The sequence below is a fragment of the Sciurus vulgaris genome (assembly GCF_902686455.1).
Source record: "Sciurus vulgaris genome assembly, chromosome: 4".
NCBI lineage: Eukaryota > Metazoa > Chordata > Mammalia > Rodentia > Sciuridae > Sciurus > Sciurus vulgaris.
Window position 1 is genome coordinate 32,079,796 of NC_136464.1, and position 26,084 is coordinate 32,105,879.

At 41.2% G+C, this 26,084-nt stretch overlaps 2 protein-coding genes across 2 annotated transcripts in view; one reads left to right on the forward strand and one right to left on the reverse strand.

Moving 5' to 3' along the window:
* Positions 1 to 3,033: 3,033 nt before the first annotated feature.
* Positions 3,034 to 3,436, reverse strand: LOC306659020 (small nuclear ribonucleoprotein G-like). Its single transcript, XM_079136269.1, has one exon. The coding sequence runs from the start codon at positions 3,383 to 3,385 to the stop codon at positions 3,164 to 3,166; it is 222 nt and encodes a 73-aa protein (XP_078992395.1). The 5' UTR covers positions 3,386 to 3,436; the 3' UTR covers positions 3,034 to 3,163.
* A 13,453-nt stretch (positions 3,437 to 16,889) lies between these two features.
* The window catches only part of PIK3AP1 (phosphoinositide-3-kinase adaptor protein 1), a 128,122-nt gene continuing 118,927 nt past the window's right edge, over positions 16,890 to 26,084 (forward strand). The window contains exon 1 of the mRNA XM_079137999.1: positions 16,890 to 17,106. Coding sequence (XP_078994125.1) covers positions 17,094 to 17,106 — 13 coding nt within the window. The 5' untranslated portion in view covers positions 16,890 to 17,093. The remainder of the gene's footprint in view (positions 17,107 to 26,084) is intronic.

Here is a 26,084-nt window from a genome sequence, read left to right on the forward strand (position 1 = left end):
AGGAAGATCCAGGCTTTTGGCTTGGCCAATGGGTGGACAGTAGGTGGGTGGCAGTACTCTACACCAAGATAGGGACCATTGGAACTAGTTTGTAGATTATAGTTTTGTAAATGTTAGTTTTTAAGTATCTAGACAGTAGTTGGAGGTTTGTCTCTGAAATTTATGAGAGAAAATCAATCGGGATGATGGAATTTGGAATCGGCAGCATCTGGATGGTAATTAAATTTGGAAGAGATGATGGTGAACAGAGAGAGAAACAGACCTGAGAAGAAACTCTGGGAAGCACCAAAGTAATGGGGGAGACAGAATGAGCCCAAAAAAGGTTGGAGAAAAACCAGGAGAGATGATAGCCCAGAAGTCAGAGGGAAGAGAGACACACCAAAAGTAACAGATCAACAGAGTAAAACCACTGAGCCGTGAAGTGGAAGAGAAGGAAGGAGGGAGATTGAAAATGTTTAAATAATAGTGGGATGAAGTATCTGGGGGAATTGTTGAAGACAGAGGAGACAAAGCCCCCCAAATGTCTTGTTTGGTGATTTTGATGATGGTTTATTAATCTCTTACTATATGTCCCCCCCAACTTTTTTTTGTAGTACCAGGGATTGGACTCAGGGGCACTTAACCACTGAGCCACATCCCCAGCCCTTTTTGTATTTTATTTAGACACAGGGTCTTGACGAGTTGCTTAGGGCCTCACTAAGTCGCTGAGGCTGCCTTTGAACTAGTGATCCTCCTGCCTCAGCCTCCCAAGCTGCTGGGATTACAGGCACATGCCACTGCACCTGGCTTAATCTCTTACTACATTTCAGATATTGTTTTAGTCTGCTTTTTCACCGCTGTGACCAAAAGACCTGACAAGAACAATTTTAGAGGAGGAAAAGTTTATTTTAGGGCTCAGAGTTTCAGAGGTCTTAGTCCATAGAAGGCTGACTTCATTCCTCAAGGTTCTAGGTGAACATCATGGTGGGAGAGTGTGGCCGAGGGAAGCAGCTTACATCATGATCAGAAAGCAGAGAGTGAGTATCTACTCTCCAGATACAAAATATATACCCCAAAGCCATGCCCTAATTCTCACTTCCTCCAGCCACACCATACTACTTCAATTACCACTCAGTTAATCCCTCTCAGGGATCAATTCACTGATTAGGTTAAGGCTATGACCCAATCATTTTTCCTCCAAATCTTCCTACATTGTCTCACACGTGGGGGCACCACATCTGAACCATAACAGAGCTCCCCTCACCCTGGACAGTCTATATACCTGAAAGGCATGCCCCCAATGACCCACCTCCTCCAACCACAGCCTTCCTGCCTACAGTTACCACCCAGTTAATTTATCAGGGAATCAATGCATTGATTAGGTTAAGGTTCTCATAACCCGATCATTTCACCTCTAAACATTTTTGCATTGTCTCACACATGAGCTTTTAGGGGACCCCTCATATCTAAAACATAACAAACCATGCTGCGGTTTTGGGTGGTTTACAAAAGCTTTTCATTATGGAAATTGCTATATAAGCACAAAAAAAGCACAATGAAATCTCATATTTTCATCCTCCAATTTAATAAATATCAACATTTTGCCAATCTTGTTTAATCTACAAAGGAAACCAAAAATGAATTGGGCCAAGAGATGGGCTATTTCATTTAAAAAATAAATGTCTAGATCATAAAACACATCTCAATAAACTTAAAATAATAGAAATCATACAAAGTATTCTCAGACCACAACGGAGTAAACTAGAAATCATTAACTGAAAGACAGTTGGAAAATTCCAACATGGACATTAAATAATATGCTTCTAAATAGCACATAGATTGAAAAAGAGGCCTCAAGAGAAATCTAAAAATATTTTAATTAAATGGAAATGAAAATACAACAACAAAATTTATGAGATATAACATCAATGATGTTTAGAGGAAAAATTACAGCATTGTATATATACATTAGAAAAGAAGAAGGTTCTAAAATTAATAGTCTAAGCTTCCAATTTAGGAAAGTATAGAAAGAAGTATAATCTGAAAGCAATCAGAAGAAGAAATAATAAAAATTAGAGCAGAAATCAATGAAATTTAAAACAGTAGAGAATCATCAATGAAACCAGAAGTCAGTTCTTTGAAAAAAATTAATACAATTGACTAACTTCTGCCAGACTAAGAAAGAAAAATAAAGATACAACATATATTACTAATATCAGAAATGAAAGAGGAGCTATCAGGATTGATCTCATCGACATTAAATGAATAATAAAAGAATGTAACAGAGAAACAAGATGTATCCCATTTGTTTACAATAAAAATAAATTAAAAAAATAATAAAAGGATGTTATGAACAAACTCCAGGCCCACATATTTGATAATTAGGATGAAATGGATACTTCCTTGAAAGATACAAACTATTAAATCTCACACTAGGAGATATAGAAAACCCACATGGGCATATGTGCACTAAAGACATTGAATCAAGCATTAATAACCTTCCAAAATAGAAAGCATCAGCTCAGCAGGGTTCACTGGTGAATTTTACTGCACACTTAACAAAGAAATCATATGAATCTTCTAAAATCTCTAAAGGAAAAGAGAAGCAGGAAAAACACTTCATAACTCTTTCTGTGAAGTCAGCATTACCCTAATACTAAAGTCAGACAGAGGAAGGAAAACTACTGATCGATACCGCTCATGAACATAGATGCAAGCATCCTCAATAGAGCAAACTGATCCAACAATGTAGCAAAAGAATTATATACCATGGTGAAATGGCATTCCAGGTATGCATGGCTAGTTCAACATTCAAAAAATCAAATGTCATCCATCACTTATCAGGCCAAAGAAGAAAACCCATGTGATCAGATCAAAAAGTGCAGAAAAAACATTTGAGAAAATCCAGTATTTATTCATTATAACACCATCTGCAGACTTAGAGGAAAATTCCTCAACTTGGTAAAGAACTAAAGAACACAAACCCCTCCAGCTGACGTCATGCAAAACTGATAAACTGGATGCTTCTCCTCTGAGACCAGTTCTCCATTTTTTTTTTTTTGTTATTAAAAAGTTTATTTAACAAAAAGTTTAATATGAAAATGTACATGACCCGGTTTTTATGTCATAGTTAAACAGGCCCTCTGGAAATGGGACATGGATTTCTGTGCTGAATATTCATTATTTATACTCGTTCCAAGGCCTCTAACATGATGATACTATTTCCTCGTATTACCACCATTCCAATATTGTTCTGTTGCTCACTAGTTGCCATCTCCATACATTCGTCTATCATAAAGGGGTCAAATCCCCGCAATATTCCTTGGACATGTCTGCAACCATTTAATTTCAATGATAACTTCTTGTCCATAAATTTTTTCAGCTCGGGAGGATGAGCTTTGCTCATGCTGTCTACTCCGCAGGCTCAGAGATGCTTTGAAACGGAATTGGCGGCCTCCTCCACCCCAGTTCTCCTTTCACCTCTCAGGTTCAGCATTGTAACAGAAGCACTAGCAGTTCAAAAAGATAATAGAAGGAAATAAAAGGTGTACAGATTGGTAAGGAAGAAATAAAACTGTCTTTGTTCATAGATGACATGATTGTGTAGAAAATCTCAAGAACCTGACAACAAAACCCTCCTGGAATTAACGAGTTATTACAGCAAGATTGAAAGGTACAAGCCTAGTGTGAAAAAAAAAAAAGAGAGAGAGAGAGAGAAGGGGGTGTGATCTAATCTGATATATACTTAGGTGTAAATACAACAAGATCTCTATGAGGAAAACTGCAAAGCCCTGAGGAAAGAAATTGAAGATCTAAATAAATGGATACATTCCACGTTTATGGAGCAGAAGACCCGAAATTAAGATATCAATCCTTGACTACTTGATCTTTAGGTTCAATTCAAATCAATCCCAATCAAAATTACAGTTTATCCTAAAATTTATACAGAGAGGGAAAAGACTCAGAAGAGCCAGTTCAATAGGGAACTCGGAAGTCAGTTGGAAGACTGACACTAGCTGACTTTAAAACTTACTCTAAAACTGCAATAATCAAGACAGAGTAGTATTGACAAATTAATAGACAAACAGATCAATGGGACAGAACAGAGTCCAGACACAGACCCACGTTAACACAGTCAGCTGATCTTTGACAAGGGAGAAAAGGCGATTCGAAGGAAAGGCTAGTTTCTTAAATGAGTGGTGACGGAAAACTGAATGGTCAATAGCAAAAGCACATAAAAAACAATCAGAAAGCCCAAACTACTAATTTAAGTGCACACATTACTTTTTCCAAAACTTAACTTAAAATGGGTCAGAGATCTAAATATAAAATTTGAAACTCTAAAAATTTTAGAAGATAACAGGAGAAAATCTAGGTTATCTTGGGTTTAATTGTAACTTTTTTACATATGACGTTAATAGCACAAGTTGTTTTAATTAAAGAAAACACTGATGAGTTGATAACTTTGACTTTATTAACACTAACACTTGTGCTCTGCAAAAGACACTGTTCAGGGAATAAAAAGACAAGCCATGGTTTAGGAGGAAATATTTGCAAAACTCTTATCTGATATAAAGGACTTGTGTCCAAAATATACAAGGAACTTTAAAAACTCAACAGTAAGAAAATAACCTGATTAGCTAGGTATGTGGTGCATACCTGTAATCACAGCTACTCAGAAGGCTGAGGCAGGAGGATAGTGTGTTCAAGGGCAGCCTCAGCAACTTAGTGAGACCCTGTCTCAAAATAAAAAATAGAAAGGACTGGGAATGTAGCTCAGTGGTAGAGCACCCCTGGGTTTAATCCCCAGTACTGCAAACATAAAAGAAGGGGGAAAAGAAAAAGAAAAAAAAACCCAAACTGATTAAAAATAGATGTGAAGTGGTACAAGCCTATAATCCCAGCTACTTGGGAGGCTGAGGCAGGAGGATTTCAAGTTCAAGACCAGCCTCAGCAATTTAGTGAGACTCTGTATCAAAATCAAAAATAAAAATATAAAGGACTTGGGGTGTAGCTCAGTGGCAAAGCACCCCCACCGGGTTCAATCTCTAGTACCATACACATATAAGGATGAGTTTCGATAGGTGAATAAATTATCAGACTGCAGCATTTCCATACAGTAGAATGTTGGGAGCCATTGAGGTGGAGAAGAAATGAACTCTGAAGCCATGGAAGACTTGAAAGAACCTCAAATGCATATTGCTAAGTGAAAGAAGCCAGTAGGAAAAGACTACAATACTGTACTGGAAACAGGAAAACTGTAGAGATAATAAAGAGATGAATGATTGCCAGGAGTACAGGGTGCTGGGGGAGCAACAAGCATGGCGGGGTAAAGTGTGAGTGTGCTGAAGTGACTGATAAATGCTACTATGGGACACACATGACATTGTGCAGATGCTAGAACCCTCAGGAACTGAATGGAAACTATGGACTTTAATTAATGGTAAGTCACTAATATTGGTCTATTAATTGTAGCAAATGTACTACATATACTAATGCAGTGTTACTAATTGGAGAAACTGTGTGTGTGTGTGTGTGTGTGTGTGTGTGTGTGTGTGTGTGTGTGGTGGGGTAGAGAGGATATGGAAACTCTCTGTACTATTTGCTCAATTTTTCCATAAGTCCGAAAGTGTTTCAAAAATATATTAACTAAAAAACACACAGCTGGGTGTGGGGGTCCTCTCTCCCATGTCCCACATGGAGGAGAAAAGCGTTAACTGCCGAAGGAGGATGTTGGCGGTTTTTCTATTACCCAAAAAACTTATCTGCTCATTAAACACACAAGAGCCAATACTCTTTTTATGAGAGAGGGGGTGTGACAGGTCTGGCCATACCAGCTCTGGCCTCTTACAACAACTGAGTTGCCCAACTCTCTTTTACTTATAATACACAGGTAAAGGGGGCCAGGACCAGGAGGAGCTTCTTCTGTGATGGTCAGAATAGGGTGGAGTTAGGGGAGCCATCCTCTTAGGGGGAAAATTCCAGGAGACAGGGAACCACTCCCACCGCAGCGCCACATGCGTCCCAGCAGTTCCTAGAAGCCAGGCCTCTGTGTCCCATGGCTCAACCTAGTCTGATTCTGCTAAATAAGGATGGCTTCCCACAGCTGGGGATGTTACTTAGTGGCAGAGCACTTGCCTACTATGCACGAAGCCCTGGGTTTGATCCCCAGCACTGCAAACACACACACACACACACACACACACACACACACACACACACACACACCAAAATGCCTGAGGATAACCAATTAACAACATCATCAACAACAACAAAAAAGAAGGAGGTGAGGGAGGGCTCATCTTCCTAGATGTGGCTGAGACTGATTAGCTGTACATTCAATATCCAGCAGTTGAAGGACTTTACTTCCCTGCTTCCCTTTCAGATAGGAGTATAAATAAACCTGTTTCTGTGGAACTCCCAGAAAAGGTCTCAAAAAGGAGGTCAGATGATTGTCATGTGTCCTTTCATCCCTTCCCTACTCCGTTTGCTTCCTATTCGGAATAAAGGATATATGACTGGAGCTTCAGCCACCTTTGTGGAGCATGAGGAACACGTTATCATGGGGGTGAAGCAACTGATAAGGATGGCTGACCCAGTGCTACAGGAAGCCTGTGTTGCAGTACTGGGGATTGAATACAGAGGTGCGCTACCACTGAGCTACATCCTCATTGTCTCCACGTTGATCCTGGGATTACTGTATTATACTTTTTTACATGAAAGAAATAAATTTCATTCTTTTTTAAACTTCTGTTATTTGCATCCACATTACCATTAAACACAATTCCAACCTTATATACCAGGTAACAAAACTTACTGTTATGATAGTAAAAACCATATGGGTAGCACAGGAATAAGCAATACAAGCAGAACCTAATAAAGAGTCCAAAACCAAATTCAAATGGAATCTAATGTAAATAAAAATGCCATTTCATTTGGAGGGGGAAAGAGGGTTTACTTAATATATAACGCTAACAGAACTGATGATCCATCTGGAAGAAAACACAGTCACACTTCTAGCCTGTTTCACATGCAAAAATAAACTCCAGACAGATTTAAAGTCCAAATATAAAATATAAAAATATTAGACAAATTCAGGAATTATTTGTAAAATTTAGAAGACCCTGAAGCAAAAGATAAAACCCAGAAATCCTAAGCACCATCATTTAAAAAAAAAATCATTCATCACCTCTTAAAAATGAACATATTTTTTGTGTAGTGAAAGTAACTATAAACAAAATTGAAGGACAAATGATGGAATGAATACTTAAGATAGACATGACAGAGGGTGAAAGTTGCCAATGTACCTTAGTTCCTACAGACCAATAATAATAATAATAAAGACAATCCATTTAAAATTTGGAAAAGCATATCAACAGACACTTCCAGAAAAAAATGCAAATCATAGGCAATACGAAAATATTCTGTCTCACTGATATTCAAAGAAATGCCAATAAGCACAATCACGAGTCTAGCATTTTTGGTCCATCAGATTGGCAAAAAAAAAAAAAAAAAAAAAAAATGTGGGTGAGATTACTGATATGGGGATGTACTGTGAATTTCTACAGCCTCTCTGGAAAGCATTATGATACTATGTACCTTTAAATGCACATATCCTTTGATCCAGCAATATTTTTTTTTGCAATCTATTTTACAGAAAGAATAGCACCAATGCATAAAGAAATACGTTCAAGGAAATTTTTTTGTAACATAGCTTGTAAGGAACAAAAAGATGCTCTTAACCTGAAGAAAAATAAGTAACTTAACTTGCATCAGTAGAGAATTGGTATGTTATGGCACATTATACTATGGAGTATTCAGAAGCATTTAAAAGAATGAGATTTATGTGTATTGGCCTAGAAGCTTTGGATTAATGGACTTTTTGTTGTTATTCTTCAGTGTCCACTTGAGGACTATATTAAGAGAAGTAGAAAAAATTTGCATTTCATCTCTATGCAAAAAGTCACTTATGAAGCTTGAGTTAAACAGCACCATATTTCTGACTTACACCTGTGATGCTTCAGCATTCCTCTGAGTGGCAACTGAGGTGCTGGTCACTGGGCTAGAAATGCAAGCACTTGGATGCTTCTGACATCAGTGGAACCATTCCTTTTGGGCCAGTCCTCTCACAGCCGGCTCGATGCACTGTGGACAAAACAAAAACAAAAACAAAAATACATATCCCCTGAAGGCACTGAAGCCACTAAAAGTAGTCAGACACTGGAGGAGTTGGCACTTAGAAGGAAAGAACTCTGAGTTTCTCAGTTTTATAGCTTTTTGCCAGAGAGTGGGCCCAGTCAGTGCTGTGTGGGCAGCTGGAATTCAGATAGGTCCTACACAGTCTACTTGTGCTGAAGAATCAACAGATGCAGCAGCTGGAAAGGAGGGAGATTATCTCAGAGAGGAGAGAGTAAGAGAGGAGGGCTCCAAACTCTGCATAAATTCTGTCCAAACCCCTGGCACATCTGAACCAGACTGTGCAGGGAAGTTTGCAAGTCTCCCATTAAAGCTGGAAAGAACTAGAGAGAAAGTTCTGCTGCTGCCCACCACAGTGGAGAACATGGAGTTTGCCGTTTGAGTTCAGACAAAATAACTCTCTGCTTAAAGAAAATTTTTAGAGGCTTAACAGAATCTAACATCTCTGCAAGTATCATTTATTCTGTCCAGGACACAATCCAATATTACCAAGTCATCTTGGTCCAATTAACATTATACCCCAAACTGCAGAATACATATCCTTTTCAAATGTACATCCACTCAAATAGATCATAATATTAAAGACCATAAAACAAATATAAATACATTTTAAAAACTGAAATTATACAGTCTGCTTTCTGACATTAATGGAATTAAGTTAGAAATCAATAGCAATAATATGTTTTTTAAAAATCAAAATAATGGCTGGGTGTGGTGGTACGCCCACACCTGGAATCCCAGAGGCTCAGGAGGCTGAGGCAGGAGGATCGCGAATTCAAAGCCATCCTCAGCAGAAGCAAGGTGCTAAGCAACTCAGTGAGACCCTGTCTCTAAGTAAAATACAAAATGGGGCTGGGGATGTGGCTCAGTGCCCCTGTGTTCAATCCCCAATAACCTCCCCCCCAAAAAAAAAAAAAAAATCAGAGTAGGACTCGGGATATAGCTCAGTTGGTAGAGTGCTTGCCCCACTAGCACAGGCCCTGGATTTAATCCCCAGCACTGAAAAAAAAAAAATCAGAGTAGTTGGAGATTAACTTACTTTTACACAACCCATGGCTCAAAGTGGTAATTACAGGGGATATTAGAGAGTATTTTGAACTAAATTACAATTAAAATACAGCATTTGAAAATGCTTATATTAGGAAGGTGAAAGGAATAAAATCAATGGCTGAAAGTTCAATCTTAGGAAGTTAGATAAAAGTGAACCCAAAATAAGTAGAAGAAAGGGGGAAATAACAAAGATGAGGGCACAAGTCAATGAAGGAGAACACAAACAATAGAAGAAGTAACAAAACTAAACACGGGTTCTTTGGGCAGACCAACCAAATAGACACACATCTAATACCCATCTAGAGTAATAGAGACAGACAGAAGGACGGGAAGGGTGAAGGAGACAAATTACCAATATAAAAAATGAAAGCGGGGCTACCATTACAAATTCTACAGACATTAAAAAAGATGATGAAATACTAGAAATAACTTCACGTCAAGAAACCTAAAAACAGACGAGATGGACCAATATTTTTGGAAAATTCAACTTATTAATATGAACACAAGATAAAATGTAAAATATAAATAGCTTTATATCTACCAGGGAAATTAAAATTTCTAGCAAAACCACACAAAGAAAATTATTTGGGTCTACATAGTTTTACTGCTAAATTCTATCAAAAAAAGTTAAAAAAGGAATCACATTGGTCTTTTGCTATCAGAAAACAGGAGAACTACTTCCAAACTGGTTTTATAAGACTAGATTAACTCTGATACCAAAACTGAAAAAAGACATTACAAAAAGCAAAATTACTGAGCAATATCCCCCATGAATGCAGGTACAAGAATCCTTAACCAAATATTAGTAAATCAGCAATGTACTGAAAGGATGGTCAGTCATGACCAAGTGAGGCTTATCCCAGGGTTTCAAGGTTGAGTTCACCCTCAGGGAGATGGTGATGGATTTATGGGGAAAAAAAAAAAAAAAACTAAAAAAATCAAAGCATTAGGGGAAAAAGAATTTACGGTCAGGGAAAAGAATAGGTGGCAGGACACAGCAAACAGGCACCAGACAGAGGATCAGGAGAAGGGTTCTGGTCCTGGTTCTGCCCCCAACTCCGAGTATGATGTCACTTTGGCCCCATTGTCCTCAGTCCACACACATCCACTAACAGCCTCTTAGGGTCTTTTCCAACTCTAATGCTCTAAGATCTGAGGCCAAGTCCTGACATTTTGGTCACAGCTGCCTAGACTTTCTGCTTCAGCACCTCTAAAGACAGAAGTAGAGAATGTGCAAGATATGCTCTCATGCACAAAGTCACCACCTGCACATGACTTGAAGTGCTAAGGATTCATGGGTGGCCCCACCTGAGAGCACATGTACTGTGTCCTCAGGAAGAACTTTTAAATTAACTTTCTGTAGAGTGTCCAATTTGCTATTGAACTAAGGAAGGATCATGGGCTTTGGGCTCAGACTGATCCAGGTTTGGGTTATGGTTCTACCACCGGTCAAACGACCCTGGAAAAATTATCTAACATCATTGGCTCTCAGTATCTTCATCTGTGAAGTGGCTATAATACCTATGATGCAGAATTATGATGAGAATTAAGTGAGACAGCATTAAAAAGTTTGTGGATTATTGTTGATCCTCAATAAATGTTAGCTCCCATTCCCTTATCAGTAAAAACTTAGGTGTGGCTTCCTATAGCAGAGCACCCCAAAAATCATACTCAAAAAGACAGATCTGTATTTACTTCTTGCTTATGTAAAAGAAGTCAGAGGTTTGAAACCTGGAGTTAGTCTAGGAGCTCTGTGGTGAGAAGGGAATTGGACTTTTTTGACTATACCATCCTTAGTATATGGTTTCCATTCATATGGTCACTTCATAATCCAAGAGGGCTGCTGGACCTCCATCTATTCCATTCACATTCCAGGCAGAAGCTACTAGAAAGGGAGAAAGGCAAAAAGTTCTCTGCCAGCAGAGTTAAGCATCTGATAAAGAACTTTCCTGGACACACCACTGAATGACTTCTATTTATATCTTATTAGCCTCTAATTTGCAAGAGAGGTTGGAGAATGGAATATTAGAGGGATACATTGCTATCTCCAAATAATATTTGGATTCTATTACTAAGAAACAAAGGGAGAATTGAAATTGAGTGGGCAACCAGTTATCTCTGTGACACTCCTTTTTCTTGTTACTATTATTAATTCGGGGTTGGGGGTCATAACACCACCATAACACTATTGGCAGAGCTTCTGAATTACAATCCATGATGGAGGAGGCAGGTCTTATGCAATGTATGGATTTGAGTTCAAAATCCAGCATTAATGCTTCCTAAGCAAGTGGTCCTGGTTCAGAAAAATTACCTTATTGGAATCAAATATCAAGCTCAGGTCTCTAAATTTGAAACCCAGGGCCTGAAAATTAGCACTGCTGTTGCTTAAAGAAGCAGCCCCCCGAACTATGGCAGAACCATAGCCATTTTGGCCATTTGAATTTGGACACAGACAGTCTGGCTCCAGATCCCACATGGCTATCTTCTAGGTTTGGTTTAAAGGAGCAGCAGGCCCTGCTGTGACTGAAGGGTCACATAAGTCATCAATAGAAAAAAATGGCCACATTCTTGCAAGAGGGCTAGGCTTAAAGGTTTTATTTGCAAAACTACTTGCTCCTGAAAAGCTACAAATGCCCCCAAATTGCCTGCATTGGTTTTTAAAAAAAATATTTTTAGTTGTAGATGGACACAGTACCTTTATTTTTATTTGGTGCTGAGGATCAAACTCGGGGTGTCGCATGTGCAAGGCAATAAAGTGCTTCACCACTGAGCCACAACCCCAGCCCCTGCATTGGTGTTTTTTTTTTTTTTTTTTTTTTTTTTAAATTTCTTGTTTGGTTGTAGGTGGACACAATACCTCTATTTTATACTTACGTGGTGCTGAGGATTGAATCCAGGGCCTCACGCATGCTAAGCGAGCACTCTACCACTGAGCCACAACCCCAACCCCTGCATTGGGTTTTAATGGCATGTCCTATGGGTTGAGCTAAAACTGGATTAGGTAGAAAGTGCTTTATAAATCCGAGGTGATGACCAGAAGAAACCAGGTGCCCGGTACCCAGATCCTTTTCCCTGTTCCCAGTGATGGCCCCCTACCTATTCTATGTAAGTCCTGTCTTCACTCTTCACCACATGAACATGACTGGGTCCAGATGAAGAGGAGTGGGTCTCTTTGATCTCTGGAACAAAGTGAAGAACAAGCTTTTCAAATAAAGAAGGTGGGTCCTGTACAGTTCACTTTACTTGCACATTAGCATCTTCATCTCTAAAGTGAGAAGGTTGGACTTAATTTAAAAACAAACAGCTAGGCTAGGCCCAGTGTGCCTGTAATCTGGCAGCTTGGGAGGCTGAGGCAGGAGGATTGTGAGTTCAAAGCCAGTCTTAGCAACTTAGTGAGACCCTAAGCAACTTAGCAAGACCTTGTCTCAAAATAAAATGTTAAAAGGGTTGGGGATGTGGCTCAGTGGTTAAGCACCCCTGGGTTTAATTCCTAGTACCAAAAACAAAGCAACAACAGCAAACAAAACAAAACAAATTCAAGGAGCTAACACTACTGAATTCTCACTGTGTGCTAAGACCCATGCCCAGTATGGGGGATGGGTGATGAAAGACACATAGCTCTGTCCTCAGGGGCTCCGGGTGTAGAGGTGCTGACAGGGAGCTAGGCAGGGAGGAAGGGCAGGCTGGGGGTCCTTCCAGGAAGGGCCCTTTCTTGATGTGGGTGTTTTTCGAGAGCAGGCCAATCCTGGCAGAGAAGGAGAAACTCATGAAGGACAAAGAACGATTATCATCTTGCCTGCCTGGCATGGAAGTGATGCCAACACAGGCTAGTGGTGACTTATGTCACCCTTCAGGTCATAGTAGGGCCTGCTGCTCATTTATACCTAATCTAGCAGGCAGAGACTTGGGCTCTGGAGCCAGGCCATCTGGATTAAAACTCGGCTCTGCTGTCACTAACTGTGTGCCTTTGGGCTAAAGGTATTTAACCTGTTTATCCGTAAGATGAATATATTATTACAGCCTTTCTCATAGGAGAGTTAAAAGAATTAGAATGGATTAAGAGCATCCACTATAGCACTGTCCTTTACTTCCATCTTTTATCCCAGGGAAAAGACTCTGGTCCCTAGACCTGAGTGTATGAAAAAGATAATTTGAAGATATAAGAAACAGGGATTTCTTCCCTGTTCCTTAGATTACAGGTGTCCACATCTCTGCCTCCTGTTTGCCATGCTGATGCGACTGCAGGGGAATAGCCAAGTCCAGGTTCTTCATCTCTTTTCAAGCCCATTACATGGGGCCATTCAGAGGGCAAGTGCACCCTTGCTGGGCCCCACATTTTGCAAAGCCAAAGGGAGGTGCAGAACCAGACACGACTTCCCTCACCCGCTATACAAAGAACCAGGGGAGATTGCATCAGGGGCTAGTAATGTCTCCCATCCAGGGAGTGTTGCCTTCTGGGTCCTCTTCCCAGCCAAATTCCAGAGATCAGTGCTGCTCAGTAGTGAGAGCAGTATAGACTCCTGATCCAGCACCCAAGACCTTACCCACAATTGGCAGATGAACGATAATAGTTGGAGCAGGTATAGGGGCATCCCTTAGGTTAAAAGTTGTCCAGATCCTCTTGGTTAGGGGGCAGGAAGGGACCCTCACTCCCTAACATCTAGAGCTGGAAGGAAGGGCCATGCAATAGAACGTTGGGAACATTGGGCGAGTGGCCTCAAATGCACCTCAGTGGAAATGACTCTAATAGGAATGGCAGGATGGCCAGCTCTGGAGGCTTGTGAAGAGTGAGGCAGGCTCTAGAGAGAGGGAGAGCCTGGAAGGCCAGGTTCAAGCCCTGGCATTATCTAAGTTGGGATACTTTCACTGTGCACATGAGGAAACAGGGCTTTTGGAGTTACAACTTGCCCAAGGCCCCTCTGTGGTTAGTGGTAGGGCTAAGATAAGACTCTGGTCCTCTGGTGTGTCAGTCCAGATCTCCAACCTGCTCCAAGTCGCCTTCCTCATGGTGCCTCCCTCTTTCTATCACCAAGCAGTCTGGCTTCCATTGCTCCAGTTTGCACTGCTAAGCATTACTGTGACCTCAGGGGCCTGTGGTTTTGCTGTCTGAGGGCATTGTTCCAGGCTTTTATGGCAATTCCCATTACAGGTAACCTTCCTCAAAGTCCTCCTTCCTGGGCTTCCTGGACATTCGATCCCGCCTCTCAATCTACTTTCCCTTGGCAAACTCTTCAATCTTTGGTCCCTGAGCATGTTCCTTCCCCATAGCTCTGTCCTTGAAGCCAGGCTCTTGCTCTTTTTTTTTTTTTTGTGGTGCTGGGGATTGAACCCAGGGCCTTGTGCTTGCAAGGCAAGCACTCTACCAACTGAGCTATATCCCCAGCCCCAGGTTCTTGCTCTTTATTCCCTTTTCCTGTCTACTCATGCAGATTCAACTCCAAGAATAACATCCCTGGCCAGGCCCTAAGCCCCCATTTCTATTTTCTGTGATGACAGACCTTCCATAGGATATCCCAATGGCACATCCAATTCAACATTTTTAAACTGAAGCTCACCATTAACCTTAACCCATGGCTTTCATTCTGTGTGGCCTATCTTTGACAGTTATATTATTATCCTCCAGACTTAGGTTTCCAAAAATTTCAGTGTCTGAAAAGTTCTTTCTATCCCTTCATCTCAAATTTGAGGATTTCCTGGTCGTAACCATTCAATCATTCACTCATTCCACAAATATTTTCCAAGCATATTCTCTGACAAGAATTGGTGACAGGGGCTGGGGAGATAGCTCAGTCGGTAGAGTGCTTGCCTTGCAAGCACAAGGCCCTGGATTCGATCCCCAGCACCACCCCCCCCCCAAAAAAAAAAAAAAAAAAAAAAAAAAAGAATTGGTGACAGGTACTGGAGGCTCTGTGGTGAAAAAGATGAGTTGGACCCGGTCTTCGAGAGGCTTCTAGTCAAATAAAGGAAATACAAGTTCAAATAAGTATTTGTGCAAAAATATCCATATAATTTCTACTAAAGAATAGTGTAGAACTAAAATAGTATATGATGGCTGTGGCAGTGTCTTACGAGGTCTGGAGGCCAGGGACATCCTGAAAATGGGAAGTGGGATAAGGCAGCAAACTCATCTCTGCTTTAGGAATCCTAGGCCTCTGGTAGGCAGAGTACCCAAAGATGTCCACGTTCTAGTCCCTAGAACCTGTGAAGATGCTACATTGCCTAGCAACGAGGAATTAAAATTATAGATGGCATGGAGGTTGCTATTGGCTGACCTCAAAGTAGGGAGAATTTTCTGGTTAGTTAGGTGGGTTTAATCTACTCACTAGGCCCTTAAAAGTGGAAGAAGGAGATAGAAGAGAGCCAGAGGAGGAGAGATGGTGACAGAAGCAGTGTCAGAGAGATGTTTCACTGTTGGCTTTGAAGATGGAGGAAGGGAGCCATGACCAAGGAAATGTGGGTGTCTTCCTGAAGCAGAAAATGCAGGGCTGGAGCTGTAGCTTAGCGGTAGAACACCTGCCTAGTATGTGTGAGATCTTGGGTTCAATCCCCAGTGCAAGTTCACACACATACACGTAAGTGCAAAAACCCAAAGGACATGGATTGTCTTCTACTTGGCAGAAGGAGCTCAACCCTGCGGACTCCTTGATTTTAGTCCATTGAGACTTCTGTTGAATCTCAGAACTGTAAGATAATAAGATTGTGTTGGTTTAAGCCTATAAATTTGTAGAAATGTATTTTATGGATATAGCAGAAAGCTAACACACTGCCTTGTCCTGCTGTTTCCGTTATTAAATTCATTTCACTTATTCCTACCTAGACTTGAACCTTCATTTACCCTCATCTCTGCTCTCTGGGTCCATCCTCTGGACCCTGAATTGTTGACTCCATGGTCATGTGTTATTCAGATCAGTTGTAGGCGCAGGCAAAGGGAGGAAGACAAGAAGGAGCAGGAGCCAGCAAGAGATATACAGGAGCCCTATCTCTGGAATCAACAGGTCTGGAATTGAATGCCGGGGAGCATTTATTTTCTGTGGAATCCTGAGCCAGGAATTGGGCCGAAGAGCAATAAATGGTACTGGAAGAGTTTGAGGTTGCGATGCAATAGCATGCTTAAGGACTTTAGCATTCCGCCGTGCGTAGAGCAGCTTAGTAATTGGGAATGATAACTATCATATATTCATCATATGAAATTATATTTAACGTTCGTGTGCCGTCAGGAGAACAGTTTCAAGGAATTGCAGAAGGGTCACAGGAGGGTACCCAAGGGCAACGCCAAGTCCCCGGGGCCAGGTGCCCAGCCTTCCCTTCTTCCCCTTCCTGAACCCTCCCCTTTGCTGCGGGGGCAGCGGCTCAGGACAAGCCCCAAGGGATGAGGAGGTGGCTGGGACAGCTGGTGCTCTTACATAGCACCTCACCCAAAGTCCCTTAGTTCGAACAGCTCTATCCTCTCCTTTTATTCCCCTACATCCCCCGCCTCAGGCTGCTTTTTGGTGGCTGGTCAGGAACCAGTTCAATTTTCACGAGAAGTGGGGCTCAAGTGGCGCGAACCCTACCTTCTCTCTGCCTCCGCGTAGTGGGCCGTGCAGGGAGCGGGCCAGCCGCGGGGTCCGCGTGGGTTCTCACTTCCCCTCCCCAACTGCCTCGGGTGCAGGTGCCACGGCTGAGTCCTCAGGCGGGGCGGGCCTTGTGGACACGCCCTCGCGGCGAGTCCTCGCTCTCTGTCTGGAGGAAGCGCCAGAGCAACTGCTGGTCCCGTGCGGAGCCGGGCGCCACTCCCGCCCGGCGCCCAGGGACACCACACCGACACGTCTCCACGCACCGAGCACCCGGCACGCTCTAAGCAGGGGATGTGAGCTGCCCGCCGCGACATGGCAGCCTCAGGTGGGTCGGTGAAAGAGCGCAGGCGCTCCCCGGAGCCTCCCAGTTCGCGCGCACCTTGTCCTCTGGTGCCGCCCTCTCGCGCCCACCCGGGCCCTTTGCGACGCACTCCCTCTCTCGCTTCTGTTTGCGGGATCTGGTTTTCTATCTGTTCCTAGTTGGAAACTCTCCACCCCAACTTTCCCATGTTCCCCTTCCCAGCCAGTTGCGCGATTCTCTTCAACCCCTGCCAGACCCTAGCGATGCTGGGCTTTTAAATCTCCTTTTCTCCCTTCAGTTCAGCCTCTTGGAACTTTTGAGGGTCATTTCTCCTGTCCCACCAACTCTCTGAACCTAGAGACGAGTGAAAGGAAGGTAGAGGACTGAGTTGTCTACACCGACCGAATGCTTCTCTCAAGGTCTCATCCTACCGATAGGGGGCGCTCACACAGTCCTAAGCGATGCTGGGAGATCGGAGGTAATCCTTGGACCAGTTTCCCAAGCCCCCTTCCTTTACCCATCCCAGGTTTTGCTTTTTTTGCCTGGAATTTTGTTAGGAATCTAGGAACACAATTTCTTTGACTACTTTTCCTGTGTCTTTTGCAAAACTTTGGGTATTGGGGAGAGTTGGAGATTACTGGGTAAACCTTCCCATCAGAAAGTGACAGAAGTCTTTTTTGTCTGGTCTTGGGTTCCCTTCATGAGTGTACACACTTGACAAGTCACTCACTGAGACCCAGGAAAAGCCACATGATAGTGATAATGATCGCAGATAACTCAGAGCTTTACTATGTGCTCCAGGGAATATTATACACCTACTGTGTTCTCATTGGTGACCAGGACCACCCAGTTTCTCTTCTCTACGAGTTTATGATATTGTGGAGAAAACAAAAAGCAAACAAGGAATTACTAGATGAGAAGAGATAGAGTTACCATGTTTGCAAGCAAGTCTACTTTTATTTTCCCAGTCCGCCTTAAGATGTTTTAGTAGAGACAACATGTGAAAACAGGATGGGGGTAGGGGGAGGACGCAGGCACAGTGGCGCATGCCTGTAATCCCAACTGAGACAAGAGGATTGTGAGTTCAAAGTGAGCCTCAGCAACATTGAGGCACTAAGCAACTCAGTGAAACCCTGTCTGTAAACAAAATACAAAATAGGGCTGGGGATATGGCTCAGTGGTAAAGTGCCCCTGAGTTCAACCCCCAATACAAAAATAAAAAAAATAAGGCACTGTTCTTGGAGGATGTGAGCAGGTGCTGGAATGAAGAGCCAGCTCTCTCCAGATCTGGCAAGGTCTAGCCTGGTCATGGTGCTTTGGAAGCAGGAATAGAGTAGAAAAGGCCAAGGGTGAAAGTTCAATTAGCTTTGGTGATACAGGTTTATTATTTTAGTGGTGGGAAGGTGGCTCTTTCGCTGGACTCTGGAAGTTAGAAGAAGCTGTATTGTGAGTAAGGAGCCCATGGTCATCACAGACTGATGGTGCAGGCATTCCATTTGAAAGCGAAAGCAGAGTTCTCAGAAGGGAGTTCATTCATTGGACATTTTATTGAATGCTTGCTGTTTCCTGGCAGTGTTCGAGGTGGCAGGTGTCCTTTCAGTAAACAAAGCAGACAAAAGTCATGCTCCCCATGGAACTTACCGAGCAGGGAAGGTGGCAACCCACTTGGTACTTGATATGATACGTGCTATGGAAAAACAAGAGAGGGAAAAGGAGGATGGGTTAGAATTTTAAGTAAAGTGACCAGGTTAGACCTCATGGAGAAAGGGAAATTGAAGCCCACACCTGGAAAAAGAAAGGGAAGGCACCCTGTGAGGGAGAATGGTCCTGGCAAGGGGTCCACAGGTGTTTAAGAATTAGGGAGTGGATCATGGTGGCTGGGACAGGTGGGTGATGTGGGAGGAGACAAGCCACTGAGGCACCTGCCTCCTTTCATGTCTGGGAGCAGGTCCTGGGCTGGTGTGTGCAGGAAACAGCAAATCAGGGGAGGCTTTAGGCAGAGGAGACCAAGCGAACTGCTCTCACTCATCCAGTGACCTTGAGGTGTGTGTGTGATTCCAGTGGGTGTAGCTGAAGGGTTTGAAAGGGGAGTTCAGATGGGGAACCCAGAGGTCAGAGACATCTGTAATGGTTTGAGCTGTCAGACACTCTTGCTGTCAGCATCCTCTGTGGTAAGACCAAACCAGGTGCTGCAAGTGGGAGTTAGGCCCCGGGGTCCCTGGGGAAAGCCTGAGTGCTGGAACTCATGGGAGCAGGTCACAGTGGGAAAGCAATGCCTCTTGCCAGGATGCTGTAAGCTTCAGAGTCATCTGGGTCACCTTTCCACATGGTCACCTTATTTTAAAAATGGCTTTATTGGTATACTTTCACATGCCATACAGTTCATCCATTGAAAATGTACAATTTGGTGGTTTTAAGTGTCTTCACAGGGATATGAAGCCATCATCACCTATGATGGTCAATTTTAGAGAATTTTCATCACCTCAAAAAGAAACTCTGTACTCTAGTGCCCCCCCCCCCCCCCGCCCACCCATTCTCCTCTCCTCTCCAGCTGAAGATCGACTTTGTCCCTGTATGTTTCCCTGCTCTGGACTTTCACATGCATGTGGTCACATTGTGTGTGGTCTTTGGTGATTGGCTTCCTTCACTGGCACCATGTTTTCAAGGTTCACCCAACTGTAGCTTGTGTCATACTTAATTCCTTTCTGTGGTCGAATCCTCTGGTCTTCTTAAATTCCCTTCCATTGAAGGGTAAGCATTGGTCTTTTATTTTCTGAAAGACATGTTTGCTTATTGCAATTCTGGAGAATCTTGATTCCTTGTCCCTGAAGGAAACTTGGGGAACCAGATTAAATGAAATTGTTCTCTAGGCCCTGATGCATCTTGTGTGTTGACCAGTGAGAGAGGAGGGAGGCTGTGACTTTCCAAGTGATAGGTCTGTGGCAGGTGAAGACTAGAGCCCTCTCCTCCGTGTGTCGGCCTCTGAATTGTGGGGAAAGCTCTCACACCTTTTCCTGCCTGCTCTCTCCAAGGTTTCTCTTATCTCCAGGTCCTTCTGTCATTCCTGGGCTTATAGCACCATCAGGCTGGAGGGGACTTTTAATTATTTTTTGTCATTTTACCTCCAGCTGACCCTTGAGGTCTCTCCATACTTTCACCTAGTTTCTAAATTTAAATGCTTTCAGAGACAGGAAGCTCCTCATGTGGTTCGTTTCCAGATCTCTTCCTATCATGGCATCTCCTGATTTCACATCCTCTTTAAATATGGTGCTCATATTCAAACATGGGAATCCAGGCCAGATGGCTGGGGTGCCAGTCACCTGAAGACTAAAGACATGGTCTGGGCTGGGTAGTCTGAGAAGCTTCCTGGCACTTCCTCTCTGTATTGGTCTCAAAGGGATTCTGAATCATTTAATGACATTTCTCTTTCAGTCACGTGTTTCTTCCCACCATCGTGACTCTCTGTTGCCCCTTCCTCCACAACTCTCCATTCCATTTCTCTCTATAGCCAATCCTGTTCTTTAGGCTTTATAAGAACAAAGAGCTTTTCTTAGTTCTGTCCAGGGCGTATAGACTCCTTGCTGGTTCTTGGTTTCTTTTAATAAACAAAAAATGAGAGAAATAATTCAGGACATATGGGGAAATGACTTATGGTTAAAGGAAGGGACTTATAATTGAAAAAAGCTGTGTGTCTCCCACAGGGAGAATTGCTGACCAAGCATTTAGACCTGTGTTGTTAACCAGTACATCAGGGAGGAACTTGGACTTCCACTTCGGACTTTTTTAAAACTTCCCCAGTTTTTAGTTTCGGTAGCAGGGTGATATTCAGGAAGATGGCAGACTTCATTGTCCTCATTGACACTGAGGCAAAATTTGTCTAGATTTGATATATGGTTCTAAGTCACACTACAAGCGGCTAAATAGGTTGTGATGTAAACTAGTCTGAGGCAATAACCACTTCCTTCTCAAATACATTTTTTTTTCACACTACTAGAGTTTGAACCCCAGGGTCCTCTATCCTGAGCCACACCCTCAGCCCTTTCTAGTTTTTATTTTGAGACAGAGTCTCCCTAAGTTGCCCAGGCTGGCCTGGAACTTGTGATCTACCTGCCTCAGCCTCCCGAGTTGCCAGAATTACAGGTGTGTACCACCTCTCCTGGCTCTTCTCAAATACTCACACCCAAAGGGGATGGAATTGAACACTGACACTCTACGGATGAGCCATTGTAAATAGCTGTTCTCCACAGAAAAGAGGCTAACCTCCAAGTTTTTTTTCTTTTTTTTAAATTTCAATTGCATTTTTAATAAACTTTTATTTTAGAACAGTTTTGGTTTTCAGAAAAACTGCAAAGATAGTACAGAGAGTTCCCATTTATTGTAAACACAGTTTCTGCCTGAGGGTGGAGTTATCTACATAAATTATTTGGAGTTCTTATGCTTGGGAGATCTGTCTCTTTTCCCCAAATTATTGAATCATTTAATGATGTCACCATGAATTCACGGATATTTATTTTATATTTTGCATTATAATTCAATATTATTTGTTTTGTTGCTCATATTGGTCCAGCTTTGGCCATCTGGAGTTCTTCCACTTGAGTCCTGTGTCCCTTTGTGATTATAATGATGTGCCTGTCATTATATTTTTGTTTGAGCTCTTTCTTACTTTCAGGCACTACAGGATGCTCCAGGCTCATTTTGTATATTTCCTGCCAGCCCCCTGCATATGTAATCCTACAATCATTCCTAGAATCAGTCATTTCTCTAAGAAGCCCTGGTTTCTTTTATTGGAGAATAATATTTAAAACCAATGGCACTAGATGTGCATTAATTATATTTTCTAAATTATATTCTGCATTTTCTTGACTTTAAAAACAGATACATCTTAGAAATTAAAAGCACAGGCTTTGGAGTCAGTTGGATCTGGGTTCAAATCCCTGATCTGGTGTTAACAGTGTGGTCTTGGGCAGTAGCTAATCTCCAGTGAGTTTTAATACGGGTGTCTATAAAGTGGGGCTATTGATAGCACACACGTAGGTTTGTTCCAAGGATTTAATGAGAGAATGCACTTGAGCCGCTTAGCAGAGTGACTGGCACGTGTCAGTGTCTGGTGCTAAATTACAATTTGAACTTAAATCTTTAATGAACAGCAAGTGTTGTGACATGCTGTTACAGAGTAGCAGGAGCTGGTGAGCGGGATCCAGAGTGACTCCAGCGTTGGTCATCTTAAAAATGTTGCCTGACATTTGGGTCACTATCCCTTCTCAAAAAATTGGAGTAATGACTCGTGGCCACATGGTCCTCAGGACAGAATACAGTCATTCTTTTTTGTTAAATTAGTCAGTACTGAAACACCGTGCCATTTTTTTTTTTTTTTTTTTCCTGCTGTTGTTACCAGGGATTGAACCCAGGGATACTTTACCACTGAGCCACATCCAGCCCTTGTTATTTTTTATTTTTGAGATGTGGTCTGCTAAATTGCTTAGGGTCTCATTAAGTTACCTAGGCTGGTCTTGAACTTGTGATCCTCCTGCATTTTCCATAATAAGATTTTTTTTTTGCATCTTTTAAAAATTTTTAAGACTGCATTTTGATTCATTGTAAAATGGGGTACAACTTTTCGATTCTATGGTTGTACACAATGTAGATTCACAACGTTTGTGTACTCATACATGTACATAGGATAATGATGTCTGTCTCATTCCACTACCTTCCATGCCCTGCCCCTCCCCCCTCTCCATAATCCAAAGTTCTTCCATTCTTCTCTTACCCCCCACCCTCTCACCCCCATTATATATCATCATTCACTTATCAGAGAAAACATTTGGCCTTTGGTTTTTTGGGATTAACTTATTTCACTTGGCATACTATTCTCCAATTCCATCCATTTCCCTGCAAATGCCATAAATTTATTCTTCTTTATGATTGAATAATATTCCATTGTGCATATATACCACAGTTTCTTTATCCATTCATCTATCGAAGGGCATCTAGGTTGGTTCCACAATCTAGCTATTGTGAATTGAGCTGCTGTAAACATTGATGTGGCTGCATTATTGTAGTATGTGGATTTTAAGTCCTTTGGATATGAACCGAAGAGTGAGATAACTGGGTCAAAAGGTGGGTTCATTCCAAGTTTTCTGAGGAATCTCCATACTGCTCTCCAGAGTGGTTGCACCAATTTGCAATTCCACCAGCAATGAACAAGTGTGCCTTTTCCCTCACATCCACACAAACACCTATTATTGTGTATGTATTTTTTTTTTTTTTTTTGGTGCTGGGGATTATAACCCAGGGCCTTGTGCTTGCAAGGCAAGCACTCTACCAACTGAGCTATATCCCCAGCCCTATTGTGTTCTTGATAATAGCCATTCTAATTGGAGTGAGATGTAATCTTAGGGTGATTTTAATTTGCATTTCTCTAATTACTAGAGATGTTGAACACTTTTTCATATATTTGTTAATTGTCTGTATATCTTCTGTAAAATGTTTGCCAGTTTTTTAGTCCATTTATTGATTGGGTTCTTTGTATTTTTGGTGTAAAGTTTTGTAAGTTCTTTATAAATTTTGGAGATTAGTTCTCTATCTGAAGTGCATGTGGAAAAGATTTTCTCCCACTTCGTAGAATCTCTTTTCACATTATTGATTGTATCCTTTGCTGAGAAAAAGCTTTTTAGTTTGAATCCATCTCATTTATTGATCCTTGCTTTCATTTCTTGCACTATGGGGGTCTTGTTAAGGAAGTTTGGTCCTAAGCCAACATGATGAAGATTTGGGACTACTTTTTCTTCTATTTGTTGCTGGGTCTCTGGTCTAATTCCTAAGGTCCTTGATCCACTTTGAGTTGAGTTTTGTGCAGGGTAAGAGATAGGGATTTAATTTTATTTTGCTGAATATGGATTTCCAGTTTTGCCAGTACCATTTGTTGAAGAGGCTATCTTTTCTCCATTGTATGTTTTTGGTACTTTTGTCTAGTATGAGATACCTGTATTTATGTGGGTTTGTCTCTGTGTCTTCTATTCTGTACCATCAGTCTACCTGTCTATTTTGGTGCCAATATCATACCTTTTTTGTTATTATTGCTCTGTAGTATAGTTGAAGATCTGGTATTGTGATACCTCCTGTTTCACTCTTCCTGCTCAGGATTGCTTTGGCTATTCAAGGTCTCATATTCTTCCAAATGAATTTCATGATTGCTGTCTCTATTTCTATGAGGAACATTATTGGGATTTTAATTGGAATTGCGTTGAATTTTTATAGCATCTTTGGTAGTATGGCCATTTTGACAATATGAATTCTGCCTATTCAAGAACACGGGAGATCTTTCCATCTTTTAAGGTCTTCTTTAATTTCTTTCTTTGGTGTTCTGTAGTTTTCATTGTAGAGGTCTTTCACCTCTTTTGTTAGATTAATTCCCAAGTATTTTTTTGAGCCTATTGTGAATGGAGTGGTTTTCCTATATTTTCTCTTTCAGAGGATTCATCACTTATGGATAGAAATGCATTAGATTTATGCATATTGATTTTATATCCTGCTACTTAGCTGAATTCATTTATTAGCTCTAGAAGTTGTCTGATGGAATTTTTTGGATCCTCTAAATATAGAATCATGTTGTTGGCAAATAGTGATAGCTTGAGTCTTCTTTTCCTATTCTTATCCCTTTAATTTCTTTGATCTGTCTGATTGCTCTAGCCAGTGTTTCAAGAACAATGTTGAATAGAAGTGGTCAAAGAGGGCATCCCTGCCTTGTTCCAGTTTTCAGAGGGAATGTTTTCCATTTTTCTCCATTTATAATGATGTTGGCTGTGGGCTTAGCATAGATAGCCTTTACAATGTTGAGGTATGTTCCTACTATCCTTATTTTTTCTAGTGTTTTGAGCTTGAAGGGGTGCTGTATTTTATCAAATGCTTTCTCAGGATCTATTGAAATAATCATATGATTCTTAACTTTAAGTCTATTAATGTGATTAATTACGATTATTGATTTCTGGATGTTGAACAAACCTTGCATCCCTGGAATAAACCCCACTTGATCGTGGTGCACTATCATTTAAATATGTTTTTGTATGTGATTTGCCAGAATTTTGTTATGGATTTTTGTGTCTATGTTCATCAGGGAGATTGGTCTAAAGTTTTTTTCCTTGATGTGTCTTTGTCTGTTTTTGGTATCAGAGTTGATACTTATATTTCAGTGCTTATTTAAATTATGTATGTCCTCCTGATTCAGTTTGGGAGGATCATATGTCTCTAAAAATTTGTCAATGTCTTTGATAGTTTCTATTTTGTTGGAGTATAGATTTTCAAATTAGCTTCTAATTATGTTATATATTTTAATGATGTCTGTCATGATCCTTCCTTTTTCATCACAAATTTTAATAATTTGAGTTTTATCTCTTCTTCTCTTCATTAGTATAGCCAAGGGTTTATCAATTTTGTTTTCTTTTTCAAAGAACCAACTTTTTGTTTTGTTAGTTTTTGAATTGTTTCTTTTGTTTCAATTTCATTGATTTCAGCTCTGATTTTAATTATTTCCTGTTTTCTAGTACTTTTGCTGTTATTCTGTTCTTCTTTTTCTAGGACTTTGAGATGTAATGTTAGGTCATTTAGTTGTTGACTTTTTATTCTTTCAATATATGAGCTCAATGCAATGAATTTTCCTCTTAGTACTGCTTTCTTAATGTCCCAGAGATTTTGATATGTTGTATCATTGTTCTTGTTTACCTTTAAGAATTTTTTAATCTCCTCCCTGATGTCTTCTGTTATCATTGCATCATTCAATAGCATATTATTTAGTCTCCAGGTGTAGGAGTACTTTTTGTTTTTTATTTTATCATTGATTTCTAATTTCATTCCATTATGATCTCGAAAACTACAAGGTAGTATCTCCATTTTTTGTATTTACTAATGGCTGCTTTGTGGCATAGCATATGGTCTATTTTAGAGAAGGATCCATGACCTGCTGAGAGGAAAGTGTATTTGCTTGATGATGGATGAAATACTCTATA

What these genes read in the sequence shown, in the direction of transcription:
- LOC306659020 (XM_079136269.1), bottom strand. Translation starts at nt 3,385, where the DNA reads ATGAGCAAAGCTCATCCTCCCGAGCTGAAAAAATTTATGGACAAGAAG.